The sequence below is a fragment of the Scatophagus argus genome, chromosome 8 (assembly GCF_020382885.2).
Source record: "Scatophagus argus isolate fScaArg1 chromosome 8, fScaArg1.pri, whole genome shotgun sequence".
Classification (NCBI taxonomy): domain Eukaryota; kingdom Metazoa; phylum Chordata; class Actinopteri; family Scatophagidae; genus Scatophagus; species Scatophagus argus.
The window spans coordinates 22,514,507-22,538,670 of record NC_058500.1 but is presented as its reverse complement, the minus strand read 5'-3'; the positions used below and the strand labels follow the sequence as shown (position 1 = coordinate 22,538,670).

Below are 24,164 nucleotides of genomic sequence, written 5' to 3'. Positions count from 1 at the left end.
GAAATAAACATTTGCACTGTTGGTTTCAGCAAACCAGGGAACATGTTGAAACTTATCATTGAATTTGTTGAAACTTCATGTTTCTTTAGTTTTTAGTTTTTAATTTTATGTTGTAGAGGCTCCTAACATGTTTAGGAGCAAAAAAAAACAAACAAACAAAAAAAATCACAACAAAGATCATGGTTTGCCTGGTTTTATTATCATAAAGATGGCTGAAATGCCCAAGTTTCATGGTTAGTTGAAGCAGTCTCAAACAGCAGTCTCTTGCTTGGCAACTGTCTCATACCAGGTTTCTCTCCACTGCTGACCCTTCCAACTGCAGATAAGAAAGCCAGCTCATATGCATATAATCTGAACGAGATATGACACGTATTGCAGAAGTGTGATGCAATATATGAAATGTGCACAGACATACAGTGTACACATTTTATTCTGGAGATTATGCGCGAGGTACATCACACAAACGTGATTCATTTTGATTCAGTGTTTAGCAAGTTTGAAGTCCCTGTGAATTGGTTTTTATATTGTATTGAAAAGAACAGAAGCCAGTGGGCCCCTGGATGGTAGGAAGAATGCATTTCAGAATAACAGCACCACATGCATGAAGGAGGAAATGGCTTTCAGTGATGTAAGCTATAAGCATGTGTCACTGTTCTGGTCCTTTATATATCAGGTGTGACTGCTCAGTTGCTGACTTCATAGAAGTACCAATGTTTCGTTTGCAGTTCTGTGATGCGCCACTTTAGTTTAAGAAGAAGAATTGATGTACCGGTAATTGTAATTTAACTGTGGGCTGAGTGCAGACATGTGTTTTAGTGCAAATGTAGTATGTGCGTCTCTGTGTTTGAATAATCTGTGCGGCATGGAGGCCTGTCCAAAGACTTCTTGCTGCTGATGGCCACCTTGCGCTTTATCAGTGTGTCTTTGATATCTGAGCCTCTGTCAGGGCCCCTGCAGTCTAAGACGCTCATAATCATGTCCCCGATATAAATCAGCCCCTTGTTAGCGGCACGCTGACAAGAGGCACTGATTACTGCTACGCCTCTTTTTCCTGTTTTTTCCTGTCTGTTTTGCTCTTAACGTTATGTCTCTGGGTGAATTGTCATAATGGTGCATTTCGATTCAACATATAACAATTTTAGTGTATTATTAGTGACTATAAGTGATTGAATAAGGTGAAGGAAATCTGTTAAAAAAGACATAAAATCAATGGGCACAGGGCAGTTTGTTACTATTGTTAGTATCAACTAATGCTGACATTCTGACCCTGTCAGCCTGTCGCACAGATGTACTTTCAGCAGTCTAATGCGTTATCAGCTGGTAGCCCTACAACGGCATTTGAGGCCCAGCAGCAACCTGCATAAATCATATGTGGGAAGAAGGATGATGGCAGACGAAAGTGGCTCCACCATTTCTTTGTTAAATCATATCTGTTTGCTTTTAATAGCCTAACTTGGTCACTCAAAAAAGACCTTTGTGTTTGTGTGATTGATTTTGAATGGTAATTTATAAAAATGCAATCTACCTTATTTCTGTATGTCCTTTTGGGGTAGAAGATTGCTAGCATCTAAACTCAAACACATAAGTCCAAGAAAGCACGAGTGACATATTCTTTTGCTGGAAACTGGGAAGAATTGCCTGTTTTCATGTCTGATTATTAATTTTTTTTCAATACCAGCCAGATTGATTAGCTTCAGTCATTACCACTTACCTTCAGCATGTAGCGCAGTTCTCTGTCTTTAGAGGTTTATTGCGCACACAGAGGGGTAATTTACACTGGAAATGGCTGATGGCAAATGAATCGCATCACAGATTGTCTCATCAATACCAGGAAACACAATTTCCTGATATTTGTTACTGAAAAAGTTGCTCAAATATTCCGCCTAACTTTTATATAAACAGGAAACTTTGCAAAGAGCCGATTGCCTGCCAGCTGTTTGGATCATGTAGTGACACTGAATTTTTAGTAACTAGTCATTGTGTTTAAATCAGTGTTAATAGACAACACTGACTGAGATTAAAGCAGGACAACATCAGCCTGGATCATGCGTGATTCTTCTAGACTTTACATAATTGTGATGATGTCAGATGTCCGTTTAATCGTTTTCCTGGGCTCAAGGAAAGGTTTTATAAGTTTCAAATCCCCATGGATCAAAAATCATAATTGACCTTGGTTGGTCCTCTCGGATGTCGCATAATTTGGTCTTTATTTCATGAGTTTTGGATATACAGGAAAGGATGAAGTCTGCTTTGACATGGTTGGGGTTAAATTACATTAATTATGTGACATCAATTACATTACGCACTTGACTTAAGTTAAACATGTCATGCAGATTAATTTACAACTTAAGGTGAAATTGGTCAACTTTGACTGAAATGACTGACGATGTTGGCGTGTTATTCATACAGCATTTGGTGACTGGGCTGAACTGTTCCCAGGCCAAGTAATTCATCCAGCATGTTCTTTCCTGGGGAAATGAGCCATAGACAGCCGTGGCGGTGGAGTGATTAATGCGAAAAATGCTCCCCCCCTTCATTAGACAGCTGATGTGCCCTTGAGCAAGGCACTTAAACCCCCAATATGCTCCCCGGGCGCTTGATGCTGCCCACTGCTCCTGTGTGTGTTTCACTGCATGTAATTTGCCGAGTGTTGCATGTGTGTGTTCAACTAAGGATGGGTTAAATGCAGAACACGAATTCAGTGTGTGTATGTAAAAATATATATACTGTCAATAAAGCTTCTTCTTCTTCTTCTTCTAGAGACCATAACTGTTTTTTGTACCATGCAGTAAAGACTGTTGATTTCTACTTGAGCATTTTAATATGGGCGTCTACAATGATTGATCGCGTTTGGAGCCACAAGTTGCCATTTAACAAACTGAAGTTTTTTGTGCTTCATGTTTGATTTTTCACTCCCTGAAGTTGCAGTTGGAGGCCAACACTGATGGTTAATGTGTTATTGTAGTAAAGAACCGCATTATCTGCCTCTGCTTGCCAGATTTGTGGTGCTCTGTGTCACTCTGCATCATCCACATGGCAATATGAATTTCTGGAGGAGTTGCTGTTATGTGGCATGACATGATTGGCCGAGAGAGTATTTATTAATTACCGTGCCCTCTGATCCAATTCGCCTTCGCTTCAACCTGTTACTTAGTTCTTACTCAGTTACTTAATAGCAGGTGCCCACACACACCTTGATCCCAAGATCTACAGCTTGGCACCTGTCATTGCTCTGTAATTTAAATAGAGCCCTTACTTTCTCATCAGTGAAGCTTTACCTGTGCAGGAATTTCCTACATGCTAACCATGAATCCATAAATTGTCAGAATGAGAACTCTTGTGTGCTCTTTACTGGTGCAGGCAAAAAGCACCTTGTATAAACTCGCATATGCTTAAATTATCTAATAACCCCCCCAACAAAAAAAAACAAAAGGGTTATAACTATCGTTATATTGTCAGTTGTGTAAAGGGGCCTCATTTGCAGCCTGTTGACGATCTGTTATGCACTCAGCTGTTAACAGCAATTTTACTGGTTTCCAAGAAGTTACTCGGACTCTGAATACCAAAATACAATCAGATAAAGGCTATAATGACATGGCCTGAAATGATTTCCAGGAGTGTGGCATTGACTGAAGCTCTGCTTGGCTAATCTGCACTTCACTGACCTTCTCCACAAGACTTAATGCTGAGCTGCATACTCAGAGTTGCCCTGTTCAACCTCCACCTCTCATCGGCTGATTCTCTGGATTTCTAGTCCAAACATGATTGTGGTGATTATGTTGGTTGGTGTGCGTCTGCACTGAATTGAACTACCTTAAAGGCTTCTCACTGGCTACTGTCAGAGTCTGGGGTGTGTCCCTCTGAGTTTAGTTAAAGAATTGATTTCTGTCTTTAATCACTTAACACCCTAAACAGCATGTCTGACTTCAGAGTGTTGCTGGGTTAAATAAGAGGCCTTAACAACACAAAAACCCAAACAGTACTGCTTGTGTATCAATAGAAAAACACATATACACATTATGTTGTGTGTATGTGTGTGTGTGTGTGTGTGTGTGTGTGTGTGTGTGTGTCTATGTGTACATAGGTGGTGTGGAACAAAGGTATGCCCAGCAGTAGATGGTATTAGGTGTGCTTTATTTGAGGTCTTGGTCAATAGCAGTGAAAATCTGCAGAGCATCTCACACTGGGAGATTTAACCCTTTCTCTGCAAGCCTGAAAAGGAGAATTATCTTTGATGGTAATCTTTCTTTGACTGTAAGATGAAGGAATGAATCAAATCTCCAGACAGCATTAAGAGATTTCCTTTGGCTCCACAGTATGTAATGGATTAGGAAGCTGTTTCGTCGTTTGGCACTGTGGTTAAATTAAATCCCTTTGATTGAACTTGCTGTGTTTGGGTGGTCTGTAGTCATCAAATTAAGCAGATGGTTGAATTGTTGTGTTTTCCTTATAGATTTCAGCTCATGAGCGAACTTTTAAAATGGACCAGTACTATTTTCTTACTACTACTATCGATTAGAGCCCCATTATGAATCATTAGAACCTTAATGTTAAGGGTTGTTTTCATAGCCCTTTCCAAATAAGCGTAAAGCAAAGAACACTATGAATTTCATAATTTCATGCATGCTCTATGGCTACGTTGTCAAGTACTAAACTACCCTGTTTGACGGTGCTTTGATCTATATAATTACAGAAAGCCTGTGCAGTTTTCATTCAGTCTAATTTAGGGAGACATATTCACTGTGGCTTCAAGGTGTGTTCGAGTAATTTACGACTGCTTGACTCATTTTTTGCTATGCACGGCAAATATTCACTCATTCATCTGGAGTATCACAACTGAGTCATTCTGATCAAATAGACACCAATAAGTTTTCCGGTGTGACTTACAGTATCTTCTTGATTTTGAAATAGACAAAGAGAATAAAAGAGAAGAATATTTGCATTTTATGCAAGAAATGTCAATGTGTGTCAATGCCTTTAGTACATTGGAACACTGCTAAAGTGCTTGTTTTTCTGGAAATGGATCGTGCAGTTTTGCCTTTTGCACTTTCTATCAAAGCACAGTGAGCAAAGAAAAGAATTTGGCAATGGCTGGCTCCATACAAAGTAGCTTCAACAGAATAGCATTTAAAACAGCAGCATCACCTGTTGCTTTTTGTGTAGTGAAAGCAAAATTATCTTGACCTTATCTGACCTTGATGGAAAAAAAAAGTGTTGCCTACCACGCTATTGTTATGATTACTGTGTCCACCTACACTGACTCACAGCTGAATGCAGCAAGTCCTTATCCTGTTTCTTATAGTTGCTGAAAGTCATTTTCTACAATACAGTAAATCACTAATTGAAACAGAGTACAGATAGATACAGAAAAGTATTCACTGAAAGGTGTGGGTGTCTGCAGAAGTGTGAGAATAAAATCAAAACTGAAACTTGCAGCTTTGATTTATATTATTCCTGTCAAACAACAAATAACACATCTCTTCATTGTGTGTAATTTGTCGCTGTGCTCAGATTATTCAAACAGTATTCAGAGGGGGACTTTAAGATCAGTAAGATCTCCTCAAGGATGTTTCTCTTTGGGCTGTTTGTTCCACTGTAGATATGACAACAGTATGGTTACGGTGAGTTTTGTGTCATAAGAACAAAGGTTAGGTTTTAACCATGTGCCTAGCCTTGATACTTGAGTGCACTTCCCCTGCTGCTAGCTGCACACGGCATGTATATTTGTGGCAGTTGCTATGTAGTAACTAACAAGCATAGCCTCTAGCAGTGCTGCATGGAACAAGCGAGACTTGTGCATTTATTGTAGTTTCTGTTAGAAGCAAACTGAAGTGGTGCGTTGCCTCTTTTCTCCTCTCTTTTCGTCTGAAATCTTCTTCTTTTTTTTTTGACTCGGTTTCTTTATTTCTTTTTTATACATTGTCTTGTCTTTTCTCTGTGACTCCCAACAAGGGTTAATTGTAATCTCAGGGCCTATGTGGGTGATTTTAGAGTTGCTTAACTAATTACACAGTAAGCAAGCAGTGAAGTCCATGTCAGTCATCCCACTCAGTTAGCTAAAGGTATTAGATAAAAGAAATAGCTGTGGAATGAACAGTTAATATGGAAAGCTCAAAGAAATGGATGAATGGTTGAGATGGCATTCTAAGGTGGTGGCATGAATGCAAACTTGCCTACACCCACCTACACATTGTTCAGTGGTATGAAAGAGTACAATATCCACTTTTATATCTTTAATAGTGTTAAATCACATTCATTTTGAAATCAGTCCAAAACATTTGGAAAATGATGGGTGGATGTCGATGAAGGGGTTGAGTTCATGTGACAGGCCTTTAGGAATATACATCAGACAGAACCTCAGATCTAGAGGAGTCACAGCAGCGCAGGTAGCAGCAGCTCTAAATATAGATTTACCTGCCTGTACAAGGAGAGCAGACTTCTTCCATGAGCTCATGTGAATGATCTGATCCCATTTCCAGCCCGGCCTTGTATTACAATTCTTTAACAACGGTTTCTCAAGCTGCAGGATATTGTCAGTGTGTTCGGTAGCTCAGCCCTTCATCTGATGTGTACATAAACTCAGACACACACACAGAGTCAGTCTTATCGTGTTATTGAGTTCAAGGATGGGAGCCTGGGATTGTTTGGACTAATGTCTCCAGATTTCTTGGCTTTGTCTGAACGGTGCACAGGAGTTATAGTGGTGGAACTGAACTTTCTGCACGTTTCCTCTTATCTTGTCATGATTCCATATCTGGGTTTTTGTCAAAGGCTTTACTCAAGGTTGAGACTAATCAGCTGCATTCATCTGATATATTTGGCTTGGCTTTGGCATTAGTTTTTTTTACTTAAATACCTGGATACTTACATGCTTGTAAAGTGGAGGATAACAGAATGTTATCCTATATGTGAATATACTGTAGGTGCAGGCTGGATTGCCTGAAAGAGTATTCAATTTAAGCATTTTTAAAAAGTCAGAATTAAATTAGCAAGTACAAAATTCGGTGAATGAGTGCTGTGATTCAAATAACTTGTAAATACTAGAAGCCAATGAAGGTTTGAGAAAGCCTCAATATCACTGATTTCTGCAATATGTGCATCGAGCCATCAAGCCTAGAAATTGTGCCTCTCCCTCTCCCTCTTTCTCCTGCTTTAGCAGAGGTCAAAGGTTGCATGTGAATGTGAAAGCTGCTTTGTTCTCTCCGGCAGTTTTTTTTTTTTATTTGTCTAGCCTGAATCACACACATGGATGCACATAACACACACTTGCATATATCTTACATGCACAGGCAAAAGCATGCACTTTCCAACTCCTTTCTGTTTCTCTTTTGTACCCACAGCATCGCTTGCTTCAACCTTTTTGAATTTATGAATAGATTTGACCTCCATGGCCCCAGTCCAATGCCTCAACCCAATTGATTTGTCACATTCCACGTTTTTTTAGTCTAACTGGGAGTGACAAGTATCAAACTGCAGCAAATTCACATGCTGAGCTCAAGGTTGCCTGGCAAGTTCCAACATTTTTGTCATTATGACAGTGGTAAACTGAAACTGGACCAAAATATTTTTCAGCTGTCCATAAACCTGTATAAAATACAGATCCTATATGTCAAGTTGCTCAATGCAGCTCAGTGTAGTGGCATTGCAGCACATACAAAACATACAATAAAGCCAACAATCCCTTGTGAATTTTCAAATTATTGCTTTTGTGCTTTGGTTTGCATGCTAATCAGACAGGATTAATTAATTATAGGTGCTGGTTTCATCTGTTGGTCAGCTCCTCATGCTAGTACCTCTAGCTCATATCAGTTGTGTGGTTGCCTGAAGCTTCGTGGCCTAGTTTACCCCAGAGAGCCAAAATGTCTCTTCATCACTGTCAGTGTCACTTCTCTCTCATTCTTTCTGGATTCATTTTTACTTCTTCCATCCTCCTCTTTTATTCCTGTTCTTCTTTTAACCCCCCCCCCCCCCCCTATACCTCTCTCTCTCTCTCTCTCTCTCTCTCTCTCTCTCTCTCACTCTCTCTGGCCTCCTCTCTGCCTCTCTCACCCTTCACTCTCTACCAGTGTCCAGAAGAAAGGGGTGGTGCATTCCAAAAGCCTGGAGACCATTCCCCTCTTTCAGCCAGTGGCCCACAGAGTGACAGAGGAATTAGAATAAGAATAGCTGTCCATTCACCCCAGTGCCCCAGTGACGAGTTGGAGGGAGCGAGGGAGGGCGGCACTAAGGGAGCCGGAGGGTGGAGAGGGATGGGGGGGGGGTCCTGCACACATTCTGCGCTCCCATTGGTCGGCGGCATTCCCTCTGTTTTTACATTGCAGCCGTCAGTTGTGCTTTCAAGTTTGTTTTACACATTCTGGCGCACATACAAACCACACATGTGCATGCACGCGTAAATATACACAGTGGGGTCCAGGGCCAACGCACGTGCACACTCAGATACGGGAATCTACACACACACACACACATACACACACACACACGCACACACACTGTCAGACAAAATTGGCCTACAGAGACAGAGTGAGCACTTCTGACCACGCAGTGCAGAGGAGAGTGAGGTGACCTGTGGCCGTGTGAGTATGGAGCCAGAATCAGTTATTGCTAATGCTGGATCGATCATGAGTCTTTCACTTTTACTGCTTTGTTTTGAATGTTTTAGTTATTTAACAGCAGCTGAAGCTTCTTGGTAGTTTAGACTTGTGAAGATTGAATTGTGAACTTGTGATGTTACCACCTCTCGTAATTTGCCTGTGGCTAATCTGTAAACTCATTTAACTATCTAGCTGTTAAACTATAACAATAGGGTAGTGGTTTAACAGTGCAGCAGGTGGTTTTTCCTCAGTGTCTCTATGATAACTATAATTTTTGATGATCAGAATCGCTCATATCGATGCCTTTCCTTTTTTTTTAGCTCTTGTTAAATGACTTTGATTAACTTAGAAAGTTTGTTTCTGTTTTAATGTTCTTGTGTTAAATCAGCGGAAAAGGGGTTTTACATTTTTTTGCAGATGTCTCCACTCAGACACAGATTGGATACTATGCAGTCAGGGGCAAATGTGCTCCAGCTCTTTAATAGTAAATAAAAAGGGGTGGGTTTACCACCTTCCCTTATCTCAGCTACTCTATTGTGAGTAGCTGACTGATGGAAAGATGGATCCTCTAACTCAAAAACCAAAATGGATTCAAACACAGTCTGCATGCTCTATATTTCAGCACTTCCTGCCCATCAGATGATCATAACTTATTCTAACAAATGTTAGTGCTGTGTTTAAAAAAATACTAGAGAGGCAGATCGCATTTACAAAAGAAAAAAAATAGACACCATTATCTCGTAATTATGAGATCATGATTTTGTAATTAAGAGAAGAGTTGAGGTAGCCTAGATAACAGTTGTCGGTAATCTGGGCTACAGGCTAAGCAAGTGGGTAATGATGGTGCCATAACATTTAACCTACTTTCCTTATCATTATGGGACATGGGAATATTTATGTAACCTGTAAAATGTGGATGGTATTGATATTAGCGTGTCAGGACTACATGCCTACACAAGCATCTCAAGTTATTGGTACTGTGCAGGTGGACAGTCTGACCTGCCCGAGGAGCAGGAGCAGTTAAATCAGTACAGGATGCTTCATGGATATAAATTCATGCATTTGAAATGCATCCAAGCTGCTTGATACCCATTTTAAATCCTTAAGGAGCACAGCTGAAGCTATAGCCAGGATGTGGCACTGTTCCATTCATATGGCACTGTTCCATCCACTGTTCCCATAATTTTTTTCAGAAGACATCCTGATCTCATAATCATGAGATATTATCTCCTGTTTATGACGTTTTTTCTTGTAATTATGAGATAATAACATAATTACAAAATAAGGGTATCTAACTTTGTACTTTATCCTAAGTATAGTCAAATATAGTTGTTGAGTGATTGTTGTAGTCTTTGTATGTAAATATCTGTTGTTTCATCGAGGATTTCCAAAATTATGTTTTGAATTTTTATTAGGAATATTCCTTAAAATACGTTAAACCTCCCATAGTTCTACCTTGTCATGACTTCTCTCTCCATCACCTGACCCCAGAGAAACCTCTGCAGCTTTCCTCCTTTGTCTTTTTCTTTAAATCTTGAGCCAGTTGCTTCAATATTTAGTTGAGAAAAATATATATTTTCAACTTCAGCAATTTTTTTTAGGTAATCCAATTTTTTTAAATGATTTATTTAACAGTACCAGCAAGGACATATTTTAACCTGTAAAGGAACTCTCAACTCTTCAGTAATAAAAATAATTCAGAATCATTAAAGGCAGAATTTAGTGCTGGTCCTAAAAGATTTCATTGTTACTGTCAAATAGGACAAATCAGTATGTCTTTCTTCAGTTGAATATTTTCAGCTCGTGTGAATCAGCTTTGCCCAAACTTTGCACTCCTGCCGCATTAAAATTTTCTTCATGTCTGGTGTGAATACAAGCTAATTACTTTCAGCATCCAGGGCATAGGATTTAAGATAATCTATTGGCCAAAATAGAATATAATATTCTGAATTATGTTTTCATTAGTTGTTTCATTGATTGTGTTGTAGCTGACTGAGAATGAGCCTTTTGGATCTACAGAGGGAGCAGGTTCTTGTGTTCACAATGTTGCACATACATTTTTCTGCAGTAGCCTAGAATGGACAAACCAAACAGGAAGTTGGGATCTAACTTTATTCAAACAGAAATCAAATAGTGCATTGTTATGGATACAGTCACCAACTTAATACACTTGTAAATCTGTTGAAGTGTGTGTGTTGAGAAGTTGCGTGGCCCCTCCTCTGTGCTTCTGCCTTTGACGGTGTGAGCATGGGGCCACGTGGAGCTCTTGGTGCTAAGCTGAGTGTGAAAAACCTGGATTAGCTTGGAAAGTTAAGCTATGTGAGAAATTCTTTAAATTTGAAGATGTTTGATTTGTCATTTGTCAGACAACAAAGGCTTAAATGGCTTATTTAGGCTGCCAAAGGTCCCAAATTCCCACCTGTCTTTTTGTTTTGTCTTTCCTCTCGCCTTCCTGTAACCACTTTTCTTGTTTCAGAGGTCAGGTTGGGTAAGTGCATGACATGAACATTGTGTGTTCTCGCTTGTCAACGTATTTGCATACCCTCACACAAACACAAACATACACAGTGCATACATACACTATGTTTGTGCAGGCTGAGTATACAAGAGGTCTTTTTTCTCCTCAACTCTCACAACACATTCAAGACCCTCCGACCTCAGAGAAAACACTTTGGAGGCATAATCATATTAATAATATTTACTGTAAAAAACAAACCATTGTCAAGACCTTTAAAAAGAAATTGGCTGTAATTTTTAGAATGAACTGTCCAGACAAACCCTCTGGTGTGAAGTGGTGACTACCCACTGTGATGATATTGGATCATTTTACTTCTCGCTGCTAAACCAGGATGTTTTAATACATTAAGCTTTTCTAGATGATTTATTGATTTCTTTTGGATACATTCTCAAACTATTTGTGTCTGTTTATTACAGCCAGAGAGACAGCCTGGTGTCCATGCATCCAATGCCCATCATGGCTGTATATATGAGCCTCCTCATGCTGGGTGAGTAGAAATCAAAGATCACTTTTCTCTTGCTTTCTTTGCTTTCACATCACATTTAGGCTTTGGTTCAGTTCCTGCTGGAATAGAAAACACTCCATGTGGCTCCATATGCATTCCCATTCAAGATCAATCTTGAAGACGACCTGAGGGCATCACATAAAATGAGAATGCATGTGGAGCCAGAGTGTGCAATATTTGTTTTCCAAGTTGAGCTCAGCACCTTACAACAGCCTTTGGTGTGTGTTTCTTTTCTGTTTTATCAGTTTCAAATGGACTCAAATGTGAATGTCACGTGAATTCAAAAGCTGAACCACTGTCTGTCCGTCTGTAAGTCTGTGCTCCACACTTGGCGGGATCCAAAGACATGCAGTGTCAACTCCACTTTACTCTAACTCTGAATAATCAGTCAAATGGCGCTCTGCATCTAGGCCAGAGAGTTGAGGCCAGCTCCGATCATGGCTGCCACTGGGAACCTTCCTTAAGAAGAAGGACTACTCCACTGTAGCTGGTCTTTTCAGTCTTGCAGCAAAAGCAGGATAGCATGTTAAATGTGGTAATTACTACTGAGGCTTGTGTGAGTAGGCGTTTTGATCATCAAGTATATCCTATGTTGTTGTTGTTTTTGTCTTAGTAGACTCTCAGCCAGTGGAAGTGCTCACAGACTGATACTCTCCTTGTACATTGTCATTAGGTCTAATCCATCATTATTTTACACACACTAATCACACGTTCTGGATTGTGTTTACTTCAGGGAACAGGAAGTAACTCTCCTTTGAGTTGATCCTTTCAGTGCTGTCAAAATGATGGGGATAGTAGGATGGATCCTAAGTACATTCAGAGTACATTTCCTGTTAAACGTTTCGGTAATGGGGATGCTTTAAACACAATCCCTCATTTGTTAGAAAAACACAACAACAAACCACAAGGCTTACAGTGATATACTCTAACACTCCAATATCAAGTAAACATCACCTGGCTCCCACACTGGGTGTGAATGGTGCAGAGTGGTAACAGATTACCATGCAGTGTCTTTCTTTTTGAAAGTTAGTGCTCTCTATCATTTCAGTAAAGGAAGCAAGCTGGCTTTAGATACAAAGTGAAATACATTTTGAGCTGGCTTTGACTGCTGCAGAGGCCATAGCCTGTATGTTTTTGGCCACAAATAGCCAATGGATGAGTCCCTGACCGACTGTACAGACATCAGACTCCACAGGCTCCCTCTGTGTGACACCTGATAAATACAACTGAGGAACTGGTTATTATTTTCTCACAAACCCTCTCCTGCCTGCCCCTGTATTTGCACAGGAAGGGCTACTTAAGGGAACTGCAAATTTTCAAGTTGAAATATTTACATTTGGTTTCAGATTTTGCTTGATGTTGTGTAATGTAACTGAACAACATCTTTTCAACATTGGGGTTCATGGTGCACTGAACTGTTTGGTGACTGTAGTCCAAACAACTTTAGCCTTTTGTTCTTTATGTCTTTATCTTTCAGAACAAAGCCATCCATATTCTACATTGTACATTAATAATAAAAATACATGATATCATTAATTGATGTATAACAATATGTAAATACAGAGTAGTTGACACAGCTTTTGCACCACTAGGTACACTTTAGTTCTTACTGTTGAAAATGTTCAAACATTGCTGCTGTGACTGGTTATTTAATTGAGTCCATGTCAGTAACGATAAAAGCCAGCAGAGAGTAATCCTTCCCTTGTAATCCACAATTAGTTGAAAAATTTCTACAGTTTGTTTAGATCAGCGGAATTATTTGACATGTCTGGGCTATTGTTGGGCTACATCTGGTCCCACTACCATCAGTAAAAGTGGTCCCCCTAACTGTCCACTAAAGCATTATGTATCCACACTTGCATTGCAGTGTGGACATTTGTTGCACTGTGAAACAGCTTTCTTGCAGCAGAGCCTGTTCATCCGGCTCATGATGTTTAAGCTCCTGTCATCATACAAACCCAAGTTTATTAGGTCAGCTCTGGAAACTCTGTTAGAACCTGGGGTATTTATGGAATGTGTAGTAAATGATGGGCTACTGACAGAAGTGCTGGATCTGAGGCAGAACGGGACCTTGCAGGGTTAATTGGTGACTCAGGCGCATTTTAAGAAGGGCCACACACACGCACACACACACACACACACACACACACTGTTATATGTGCTTTGTTTAAACAGTGTGTTTCTGTGCCTGGGTTTCTCAGGAGACTTAACAATGATTTTAAATTGAAGTTTAAAGTGGAATTCTTGTCTTTAGCTCCCCACACACATTTATGAGTCTGATTAAGCATATTGTCAATTCTCCATTCTCATACACATATCTTTGTTAGCTCTGTGTTAATTATTAACTGGAAGAAGACTGTATTCATGTGTGTGAGAGGGTGGAAACTGCCAACCTCAGTAATGGTGAACTTGGCTTTAGTCTTGCAATACATATTAATGAATGACTAAAAGAATGAATAGATCAATGAAAGAATGAATGAATGCCTGTGGTGACAAAACAACAAGTAGCAGCCTCATTGGTTATCTTATATTTTGCTTTAGTTACCAAAGATTGCCAAGAGGTAACTGACGATACCAACTGTACAGATACTGAACTGGTTATCAGTTATCATCACCACCAGTTGATACGCACAGGAAAAGTCCCATTAGGGATTCTACTTTGTCTTTTACTTCCCAAACCACATTAAGCTGCTATGTTTGAAACTAAACACTTCCCCCAGAAGTCCTGGAGTCTTACTTTTATATTGAAGTGTTTGTTGTGAAAAAAACATCAGGAAGTGTTGAGGTTTGTTAGTGGTAGTTTCACTGAATATGAGACTATGAGTACAGAAAAGAAGAAACAGCTGGTATTAAATAATTACTTAAGTCCACTCCTAATTATTCACATAACATTGTGAAATAGTGGTTCAGCCAGTATGTGGTGTATAAAATCTATCACGGGGTGTAATGTATTTAATGTTAGATTATCTAGTTGGTTAGAATAGTGTTGAATGATTACCACCTTGAACAGGAAAAGGAAATAATGAAAGACATTGAATTTCATCAACAGAAACGAAGAAAAAGACCTCACAGTCCAAAATGACATTCAGTTCCTGATGTGTGATCTGTGCGAAGTGCACTGCAGAAACACCACTTATCACCAAAGATGGAAATGAAACAAAACAAATTCTTGATCTCAGAGCTTGTCACTTGTCATCAGCACTGATTTCTGAGTGTAAAAGACCTTGGCATGCTTTGTTTACATTCCTGATTTGTCTTGCAACGGTGTTGCAGCAATGTTGTTGTTGTTACTAATTTGTCATAAATTTAAGGGAAGGACATTTTTTAAACCATTTTATCCATTCTGGCCAGCACGGTGATGCAGTGGTTAGGACTGTCGCCTCATAGCAAGAGGGTTCCAGGTTCGAATCCCGGTCTGGGCCCTTCTATGTGGAGTTTGCATGTTCTCCCCGTGCCTGCGTGGGTTTTCTCCGGGTACTCCGGCTTCCTCCCACAATACCAAAAACATGCACATTAGGTTAACTGGCTACTCTAAATTGCCCCTAGGTGTGAGTGTGAGAGTGTGTGGTTGTCTGTCTTTGTGTGTTGACCCTGCGATTGACTGGCGACCAGTCCAGGGTGAACCCCGCCTCTGAGCCGTAGTCAGCTGGGATAGGCTCCAGCTCCCCCGTGACCCTGACAGATAAGCGGTATAGAAAATGGATGGATGGATTTTATCCATTCTGTATCCCATAGGCCGTGTATTCGTGCTGAACTCAAGTGTGTATTTGCATCATTTGTGTCCACACACTGACACCTGGAATGTTTTCTATAATGAGTAACAATTCCTCTCTGTCCCTGCATTCCTGTCATAGTGTTATATGCAGGAATGAGATGGCCCAAGGTGTTTTTACCTGCGTCTCTTCCCTTTTTTCCCTTTTTTCTGATTTGTGTGCATCTGTGTGTATGTTACATTGCCACGTGCTTTACTCTAATCACACAGTGGAAAACCAGCTGTTGTCAAACAACATCTGCACAACTGGCTTTACTTCAAGCCACACTCTTACAGCTCTGCTTTGCTTTCCTTTTGGCCCTCGTGTTGAATAAAAAACATAGGAACTGTTTGTGTGTTCATGAGACATATTGCTGTTGTTTGTTTAAAAGATTTCCGCCAGGTACATTCATTTTACAGGACAGCTGATGATAGAAAAGCACCTCTCAGTTCAGACTGACAGCATGCCAAAGGCAGCCTAACAATGCTTAACTAGTGGCTACTGCTATGCAATGTTTCCACTTTCGCTTTACCATAAACTCTATTGTAAATAGTGTACGGAGCCACCGTGATGTCACCCATTGGTTTGTCGTTCAATGTTTTGCCTCAGGTTTGTCATTTCAATCATCGCCATCATGGCTTTTTAAAAACACAAGACCATATTTGGACAAGGGGTGGAGCTGGGGAGGATGCACATTGCTACACATCTATCCTGATTAGGTCTGGCACAGAACCAGAGGACCCACCATTGTATGGGCTTGTCAGTCACAAGGCATCTACACACTAACGAGGTGATCATCAAATATAGACCTTGCACCACATCTTTCCTGCAGAATGTTAATGAATTCGGAAAACGTGCACATCTATGTTACTGTGGAAGAGTCCCAGTCTGTCGGGTAGCTTGTCATTTAGTCACAAAAGCCATCACTTGGGCTTATTGTCATTGGGCAGTCGTAGACCGAGTCTCTAACTAGTGTTTTTGTTAAATTCCTGAGATCCTGAAGTGGAGTTTATGTTGAGATAAGTACTATTCCTGATTAGTTGAAATATCAGTTTGGTAAGTGAGCGCTGCCTCCCTCCTTGGTGGAGTTCTGTCAGCAGTTTTGTTGTTTTTTTAGGAGTCCATTCATACTGATATAGGATAATAAAATAACATTAATTTGTAAGAAAATTAAAATATTAAACAAGAGTAGGTTAAATAAATGGATTTTTTACACCACATTGTATGCTTTGAAAAATGTTTGCCTTTGGACAAATGTAGTTAGAACCTTGCCAGTGTACACTGCCTTATCACTGATGATTGATTATCATTATCATTGAAATGAATATAGTGCTGTATTGTTGAAGACTTGAAACCAGCAGCTGAGACCATACACTCATTAGGAAACTGTTTACTAAGGTAAGAAATCAAGTGAGAAGGTCCATCTTCTCCTAAGCTTACTTACAGTCAGACTTCTTTTTGAAACCAGTGGCGTCTCCTCCTGCTTTACATCAGAAAGAATCTGGGTGTTAGACACTCCTGAATTGGTTTCAGTTTTCAGACTCAATAGCTCCATTTGTTTATTATACTGTGTATGGGCTTTACTCCAGTGCAATTTTAGTTGACACCAGAGTTCCCGACGTAACTTTGCCATGTTTTTCCTCTTGCTGGATTTTGTTAGCCTGTAAATGTCTAATAATCATGCCTCGCTGAATGGCCCAGCTTGAACCTGACAACTGGTGACTTGCCTTGCTACATTATTGTTATGCTGTATTTTCTTTTCTGCAATAAAATGGTTCTGAAGTTTAGAACTATCCCACAAGCACACTCTGAAATATATATATATATATATATATATATATATAATTTTCATATATAATAAATATATGAATAAAATATATAAGTGGTCTCTGTGTGCAACTATATGTACAAGCAAAATCCTGAAAGTGACATCAGTGTGTTGCTGCGTACTACCACATACACATTCTGATGTTGTCCATGCCAGTTGGGGCACGTAAAAATCTAGTAAAGGATACATTTCCTACAGCCCACACAGAGAGGGAGATGAACACTACTGTCATGTCTCAGATGTCAGAGGTGTCTTTTGAAAGATGAGGCTCTCTAACGCATAGGTGTATGTGTGTGTGCCTTGATGATGGCTTTGACTTGTAAATTATCAACCCAAACACCATTCTTTTCTGCTTCTGTTTCAGTCCGACAGATTGGAGAAAGCCTTTAAACTTTAGCCATTAGATATTTTTTTTTTTTGTGAACAGCATACATTATAGCAGTGACATTCCAGGCATGTGTGGTCTGTTTCAAAACACAACTTCAGTCATCAATTAAAACTTAAGGTAAATTACCACCTGAGGGTTACGTGCCTAGACAAAGTGTCGGGAGAGGCTGTCTGGATGTTACTTCTATCATTCTCTCTCAATAGGTAACTTCAGCGCATGCCAGTGTGATGAACTATGATGATAAAGAACCACAGTTGCTCAAAAATTGACAACAAACAGCTTAACAACAAAAGAAAACTCAGAGCCACAAACCAAATCAACATTAAATCATCAAAATGAAATCATCAAGTGGTAACCTGTCATTTCCTAGTTTCATTCTGATGACATCTTTGACCACATTTATTTCCTTCAAAATAAATCTGGTCCAGACACGGATGTTTTTTTTTTTTGTTCAAGGCAGGTAGATTTCCTTGTATTTTTTGGTTATTAGGTTATTTGACCACTGAGTGAACCCACTGTGTAATGTCATACCTGTGAAGTGAGGTCAAGTGAAACCAGTGACAGCTCAGTTTCTTATGTTTCAGTATCTTTGTAGTTGTTGTTTGAGTACAGGGGTGGGTTCCCTCTGTGTTGTTTAGTGTTCATTCAACATTAACAAAAAAGGAAATGAAATTGGTAACAAGTTCCAATAACAAACACCATATGCAGAGGTCAGCCCTCCCTGAGCTTTTTGGGATGAGTTTGAATGGGATTGGAGGAACAGTGGGACATGCAGGCAGAAAAAAAACAGACAGACTCTTCACAGGTAGTAGTAGTATTCTTTTTGCAGCCTTGTGTTTGTACTATTACTCCCTTGAGTTTCAGTGTTGCAGCACTGCCTTGTGTTATGTTTGACCAAGGTGTGTTTGATCTTTATCTACAGTCCACAGGTTCACCTTGAGGCCCATTTATGTACAATTCCGCATGTCCACACTAAACATGTGCGCACCTGCCATTACAGCATGTGTAAATATGTGTCTGATTTTACTTTGATACTTCTCAAGGTTTGCTATTTAGAATACTCATGCAGTGGAACAGCATTACTGGCTGGATTGTGAGGCGTATTTTTCTGGCAGGTTTGTCAGTAGATTTGCCAACAATATCAGTGTGGCATTGTTATGTTTCACAGGAATTTAGAAAATCAGCCTCTTGAATCTGGTACTTGAAATGGAGCCAAGATATTCATACACATAGACAATGTGTATGTGTGCGTGTGTGCGTGCATGTGTTCAGAGGTATTTCCTAGTCTCAGCAAGCTTATTATATGATCATAATAATCATTTGAAATATTTAACTGCAAAATCCTCAAATGGTACAGATAGGAAGATCGTGTGTTATATCTCTTTACAGGGCGTAATGATGTAATTCAGGAGTTATTGATCTACATTTTACTGTTGATGTATGACATTTTAAGAGGGGTCATTCTTGAATAGACAGCTGTACAATGGCTTATAGTGGAGGAAAATTGACAGTAAATGCTGTAAAACTTGGTTTGACTGTGAGTTACTTGACTAGTTCTGTTCGCTTTGACACTCCACTGAGGATCTCATGGACAAGAAAAGAACAATAAGAGAACATGTTTTGGCATGTCTTGTGTCAGAGATTCACATTTGTTTTGCACTGAGGATAATTAGCTGAATTTATACACCTAAGACCCAGTTTACAGAAGATGCTGAAAATATGTTAATGCATTTGCCTCTCCAATATACGCACGTATCATATCAGTAAGCACTATGAAAATAGCCTCGCTGTTACACTGAACTGAATTCTCTGTTGTTCATCTTGTTTATTGATACGGTTCTTCTGTGTATCTCTGTTAGATTATGGATAGTAGTTTTATTACTAAACTATTGAGATGCAAAGTTATTCTTGTTCTGGTTTCAACCTCTGTACTGGAGTAGTGCCGACCCTGGTGTGTCTGTAGACCGGGAAAACAAAAATGATTACAATCAGATTTACGATCTGGTCAGCAGAGGTACACATATGCCGCTAGGTGTAAATGGATGTTTAAATAAGCTTTAAAACCTCAGTCCCAAGCTTCTGTGCTAGTGTTGTAAACACCAATAGCCCACTGATGTTTTGAGCTCCTCTCAGAGCTAATCTACAGTTAGCAGTTTCTTCAACAACAAGCGAAGTTATCCATCCATTGGGAAACTGTAAATGACAGAGCATTATTTGTTTTCTCCACAAAATATGATCCACTTTCAGTGATTTGTTGCTTAAAGTATTACACATTTCTCGCAGGAGCTCGTCCCCACCCACCCACCCACCCACGTTTCATAGTTGAAGAACTGCTGGTGTTCAGGGTGCAGTGTGGGAAAGACAGGGACACCATCCCAACTATTACAAGCCATGATTCTGAAGCTGTTATTATAAGGTCAGATAGGTGCACAACGTTGCACTTGTGTGTTATATCCTTATATTATTATTTGCTAACACTACAGATATTACAGTCATCTGTTTGATGAAGAAATGTGTTTTTTTAAGAGGATGCTTCCATGTCTTTCCCTTCATGCCTCAACATGTTGCTGCGCTGCTGTTTTCTGAACATCAACAGAATGGAAGGCCCTGAGATATCTGTCAGCATCTTCCATCCCATATAAGCATGTGAACTGCTGATAATGGAGCGTATTTTTTCATGCAGGCAAAAAAAGTTTGTTTTATGGTCCCATGTTCTATGGGACAGAGCCCTTTCTGAAACATAGAGCAGTCTGTATAAACAGATGTTGTGCTTGTTTGTTTTGTTGTGAATTTACAACAATTCTCTCTGTATGGTGTCTTGTTCCTTTAAATGCTATATCATTGCTCAGAGGCTCTGCTGGCTGGTTTGTAAGCTCAGGTACAGTCTGTCAACAAATGGATACATTTTGATGTAAATATCTTGACTGAACCATCTTAACCCTGTCTGCTGAACCCTTTCTGGTCATTTTAATTTTGTACGTACAACATTCATCTCGTTGTCTTTGTCTCCCCACCTGACGAGGCCTGTTCAGAATCAGTGATGCAGAGAGAGTGTTTACACGGCTGAGGGAGAGTGTTTGAGGGAACAGGACCAGAACATTTTAGAGAGTGGTGGTCACTGTGCTTCTTCTGAAAGTCTATTAAGGCAATTACTTTATGGGATGTCAGGCAGCATTCAAAATATTCAACTGTAACCGTGATCTTACTGTTTATAATAAACCATGCTTCTGTTTAGCCAGGCGTGCTATCCATGAGGACGACTGAGATTTCATTTATACTGTAGAAGCCAAGGGAAAAAGTAGAGATGCCGTGGCTGAAATTCTGAGTATTAGAGTTATTATGAATATTCCACACAAATGCAAGGACTTCTTCTAAAGGTCTTATGTGTAATTGACATTATTACCCCTTCCCCCAGCCCGCACACAGACACACGTATCAAATAATGTGACTAAGTGGACTAAGTGAAACGGTTAGGACTGGATTTTCTGACTTTACTTCCGTACCATTAAGAACTTCACATTGACATTCTCAGCAAAATCATTATGTATTATTATAATCAATGATTGTTCCATGTTTCTGCCCTTTATCCCTTCCAGCTCTCAGTGTGTTTGGACAAGAGCTTCCGTCAGGTCCTCATGGCTGCACAGAGGGAAGCTGCTACCCTGCAACAGGAAACCTTCTGATTGGACGGGCCGTCAACTTATCCGCAACCTCTACCTGTGGTCTAGGTGGGCCGGAGCACTACTGCATTGTTAGCCATCTGCAGGTAGGGGTACACGTGAACACAGTTAAACTATTAAGAGTAATATTTTTAGCTTGAAATTAAATTAAAGCATCAAAATGTGCACTCTGAGCACTAATGACTGCTAATAATGTTTGATTGTGATTTTTCCTTCATACATCCTGATTACTAATAGGTTAATTGTTATTTTTCTGAAACCTGAATCACATTATGTGCTGTGATTCACACGGATAATTCTACAGTTGGTATCACTGGACCAAAAAAACAAACTCCCTAAAACAAACAAGTTGAATTTCTCACATACTTTAAATTTGCTTGTTCAGTCTCTCAGCGCTCTGCCTCAGTCCCCTTTACAATACATGGCACCCTGTACTCAAGGTAAGGAAAAATGGGATGGTTTGTTTGTCCTCTCTTTCATGCGTTCATCTATCCTCATCCTTCAGTCTCCACTCGTCCATCTTCATTTGTTCCATCAGTTTGTTTATTTGTAGTCTGGTTTCCATGAGCAAGGCCCCTGTGACGCTTTCCAGTTGTTGATTGTCAGGCCCCAGGTGGAGTCAAACAAGTCAGCCATACCTTAGGCACACACACATTCCCTCCATCCCTGTCTCGCTCTCTGTCTCTAACGTTTTGTTTTTTTTTTTACCTTGAATCACTCAGTGGATTAAGTGTGAGTGGAGATCAGTGATGAAAATTCACAACAAGAGAGGTCATCCAGATTCATTCGATGAAGTTAGTTGCCATATACATTTTTGTGCGGCTTTTGGATGATTTGCTGAAATATAACAAATAGGCAATAGTTAGATAGTGTAAAGTTTGATGGTCAGACTCTGTGAGATTCATCCCCAGTGTCTTGTCATCTAGTTTACCACATTTTTTGTACAGTGCAGAATAAATCTGGCTGACTCAGGTTGTACAGACAGATATTTGCAGATATATGAATATCCAGATATGCATCCACCCATTTTCTACGCTGCTTTATGTGTTGGGGTTGCGGCGGGACTGGAGCCTATCCCGGCTGGCAATGGGTGAGAAGCAGTGTACACACTGGGTACACATTCTGTGCAAACGCCACACAGAAGGGCCCAGACCTGGACTCAAACCTCCTGCTGTGAGGCGACAGTGCGAACCACCACCCACCGTTCTCACCTCAAGATATGCAGATTTTGTGAAAGAAGCAGATACAGCGATACATACAGATGTAGCTTTACATTACAGCCGTAATTCACAGAAATGTGATGGCAGACAAAGTGCTGTTACAGTCGCTCTCTCACCTCTACAGTATGCAGCTGTTGTTTTTCTATCTGCCCCTACTTGACATAAATCCTGACATGTTCAACATTATGTTGACATCCACGTCTCTTGCATCCGCACACTACATGGGTTTTCATGCATCTACATGTATGTGCATGTGCTTCCGTGGCCTCAGGCCAGGAATATCCAACAGTGTCAACTTCCAGGTGAACGTGATTGACGTTCTTTTATTGGTGAGAGGCCCTTTACTACAATAAGGGGCGGGATATGGTGACAAGTGCTGTTTTGTAAAACCAGGTGTGGACCATGGCTGGTTTGTTAGAGGCCCAGACATTTGTCTCACAGTCTTCAAATGTCCAGAAATTCATCAATCATTTGTGTTTGACGTCCTCCTAGGTTGCTTTTCTTTTTGTCCCTTGTAAGATCCGATTGCACAGTTGTGTCCCAGGAGAAGCAGTGCATTTTGTGAGCTACTGCCAAACCAACTGTCTTGAAGACATTTAAGGGGGCCCTCGTTTGGCCCTCTGATCCACCTCATAGTGTGCACTTAAAATTGTAACTTCAGACAAGCTCTCATGGAATAGATAAAGGAATAAGAGAAGTGAAGAATGCGATTGGAAAAATGGTGGAAAAGAATAGAATAACACAGAGACATACAGACATGAGATACTATCTTAACAGCAGGGAAATAATCAGTTGCAGAGTTGTAAATTAGATGGGATGGAAACTGAATGAAGGAGGTGGGGTGAACTTTTTAAAAACCACCATCGTAGTGTGACAAAGATGCGTTTTCAAATCAACAACAGACTTACATCAGTGTATTGTTAGAGCAGAAAGCCTTGTAGCTGAGCTGACCAGGCTTGACTAATGGGAGATAAATAAGAGCTCAGAGGAGGGAGGGAGGGTCTTAAAGCCACACAAGTTTAGACCAAGAACTAACTGAAGCTTTACAGTGAAGATGAATAAGAATCAGTGTTGCTTGTATGAATACCAAAACTATTATTGCTCCCGCGAATGCTGCAAAGTTGCGGCAAACGCTCAGTGCTGTTACAGAAAGGCTCTCTAATGATGGCATGCTGCGTCAGGATGGACGGGCCACAGAGAGATGCCCTTTTCAGCAGGGTTTGACATGAGGGTTTGGGCGATTTATGCTGGGATTAGGGAGGGAAGGTGAAGAAGCCAAACATGCATGTAAAACACACACACGCGCACACGCATTTACACATGTACCAGTGAGCGTGTGTGCACATGTGGTCTTGCACATTCACATACATCCACAAACACACAGCACGCTTTAGCCATTCCTTCTCAATTCTCAGCCGTGTCTCTAACAGCCATGTTGTTGTTAGCAGCTTAATCACCCTTGACGACAACCTAATTAAGAAACGCTGCCCTGGAATCCACTGTTCCTACCCTCATCTGCCTGTTTGCCCCACGTTCCCCCGTTCCAGCTCCCCTTTTCATGGCCCCCTCACAAATGCACCCTCTTTTCACCCTCTCTCAGCATCTCCCTCACTCTCTGCCGGCCCCCGTCTTTGTCCTTCACCCCCGCTGAGCTGTTGGAGACCCCTCTCCACTGCATA

At 40.3% G+C, this 24,164-nt stretch overlaps 1 protein-coding gene across 1 annotated transcript in view; it reads left to right on the top strand.

The window, feature by feature from the left end:
• Positions 1–24,164, top strand: part of lamb2l (laminin, beta 2-like) — a 48,902-nt gene that overhangs the window by 2,219 nt on the left and 22,519 nt on the right. The window contains exons 2-3 of the mRNA XM_046395652.1: positions 11,529–11,599; positions 21,182–21,351. Coding sequence (XP_046251608.1) covers positions 11,551–11,599; positions 21,182–21,351 — 219 coding nt within the window. The 5' untranslated portion in view covers positions 11,529–11,550. The remainder of the gene's footprint in view (positions 1–11,528; positions 11,600–21,181; positions 21,352–24,164) is intronic.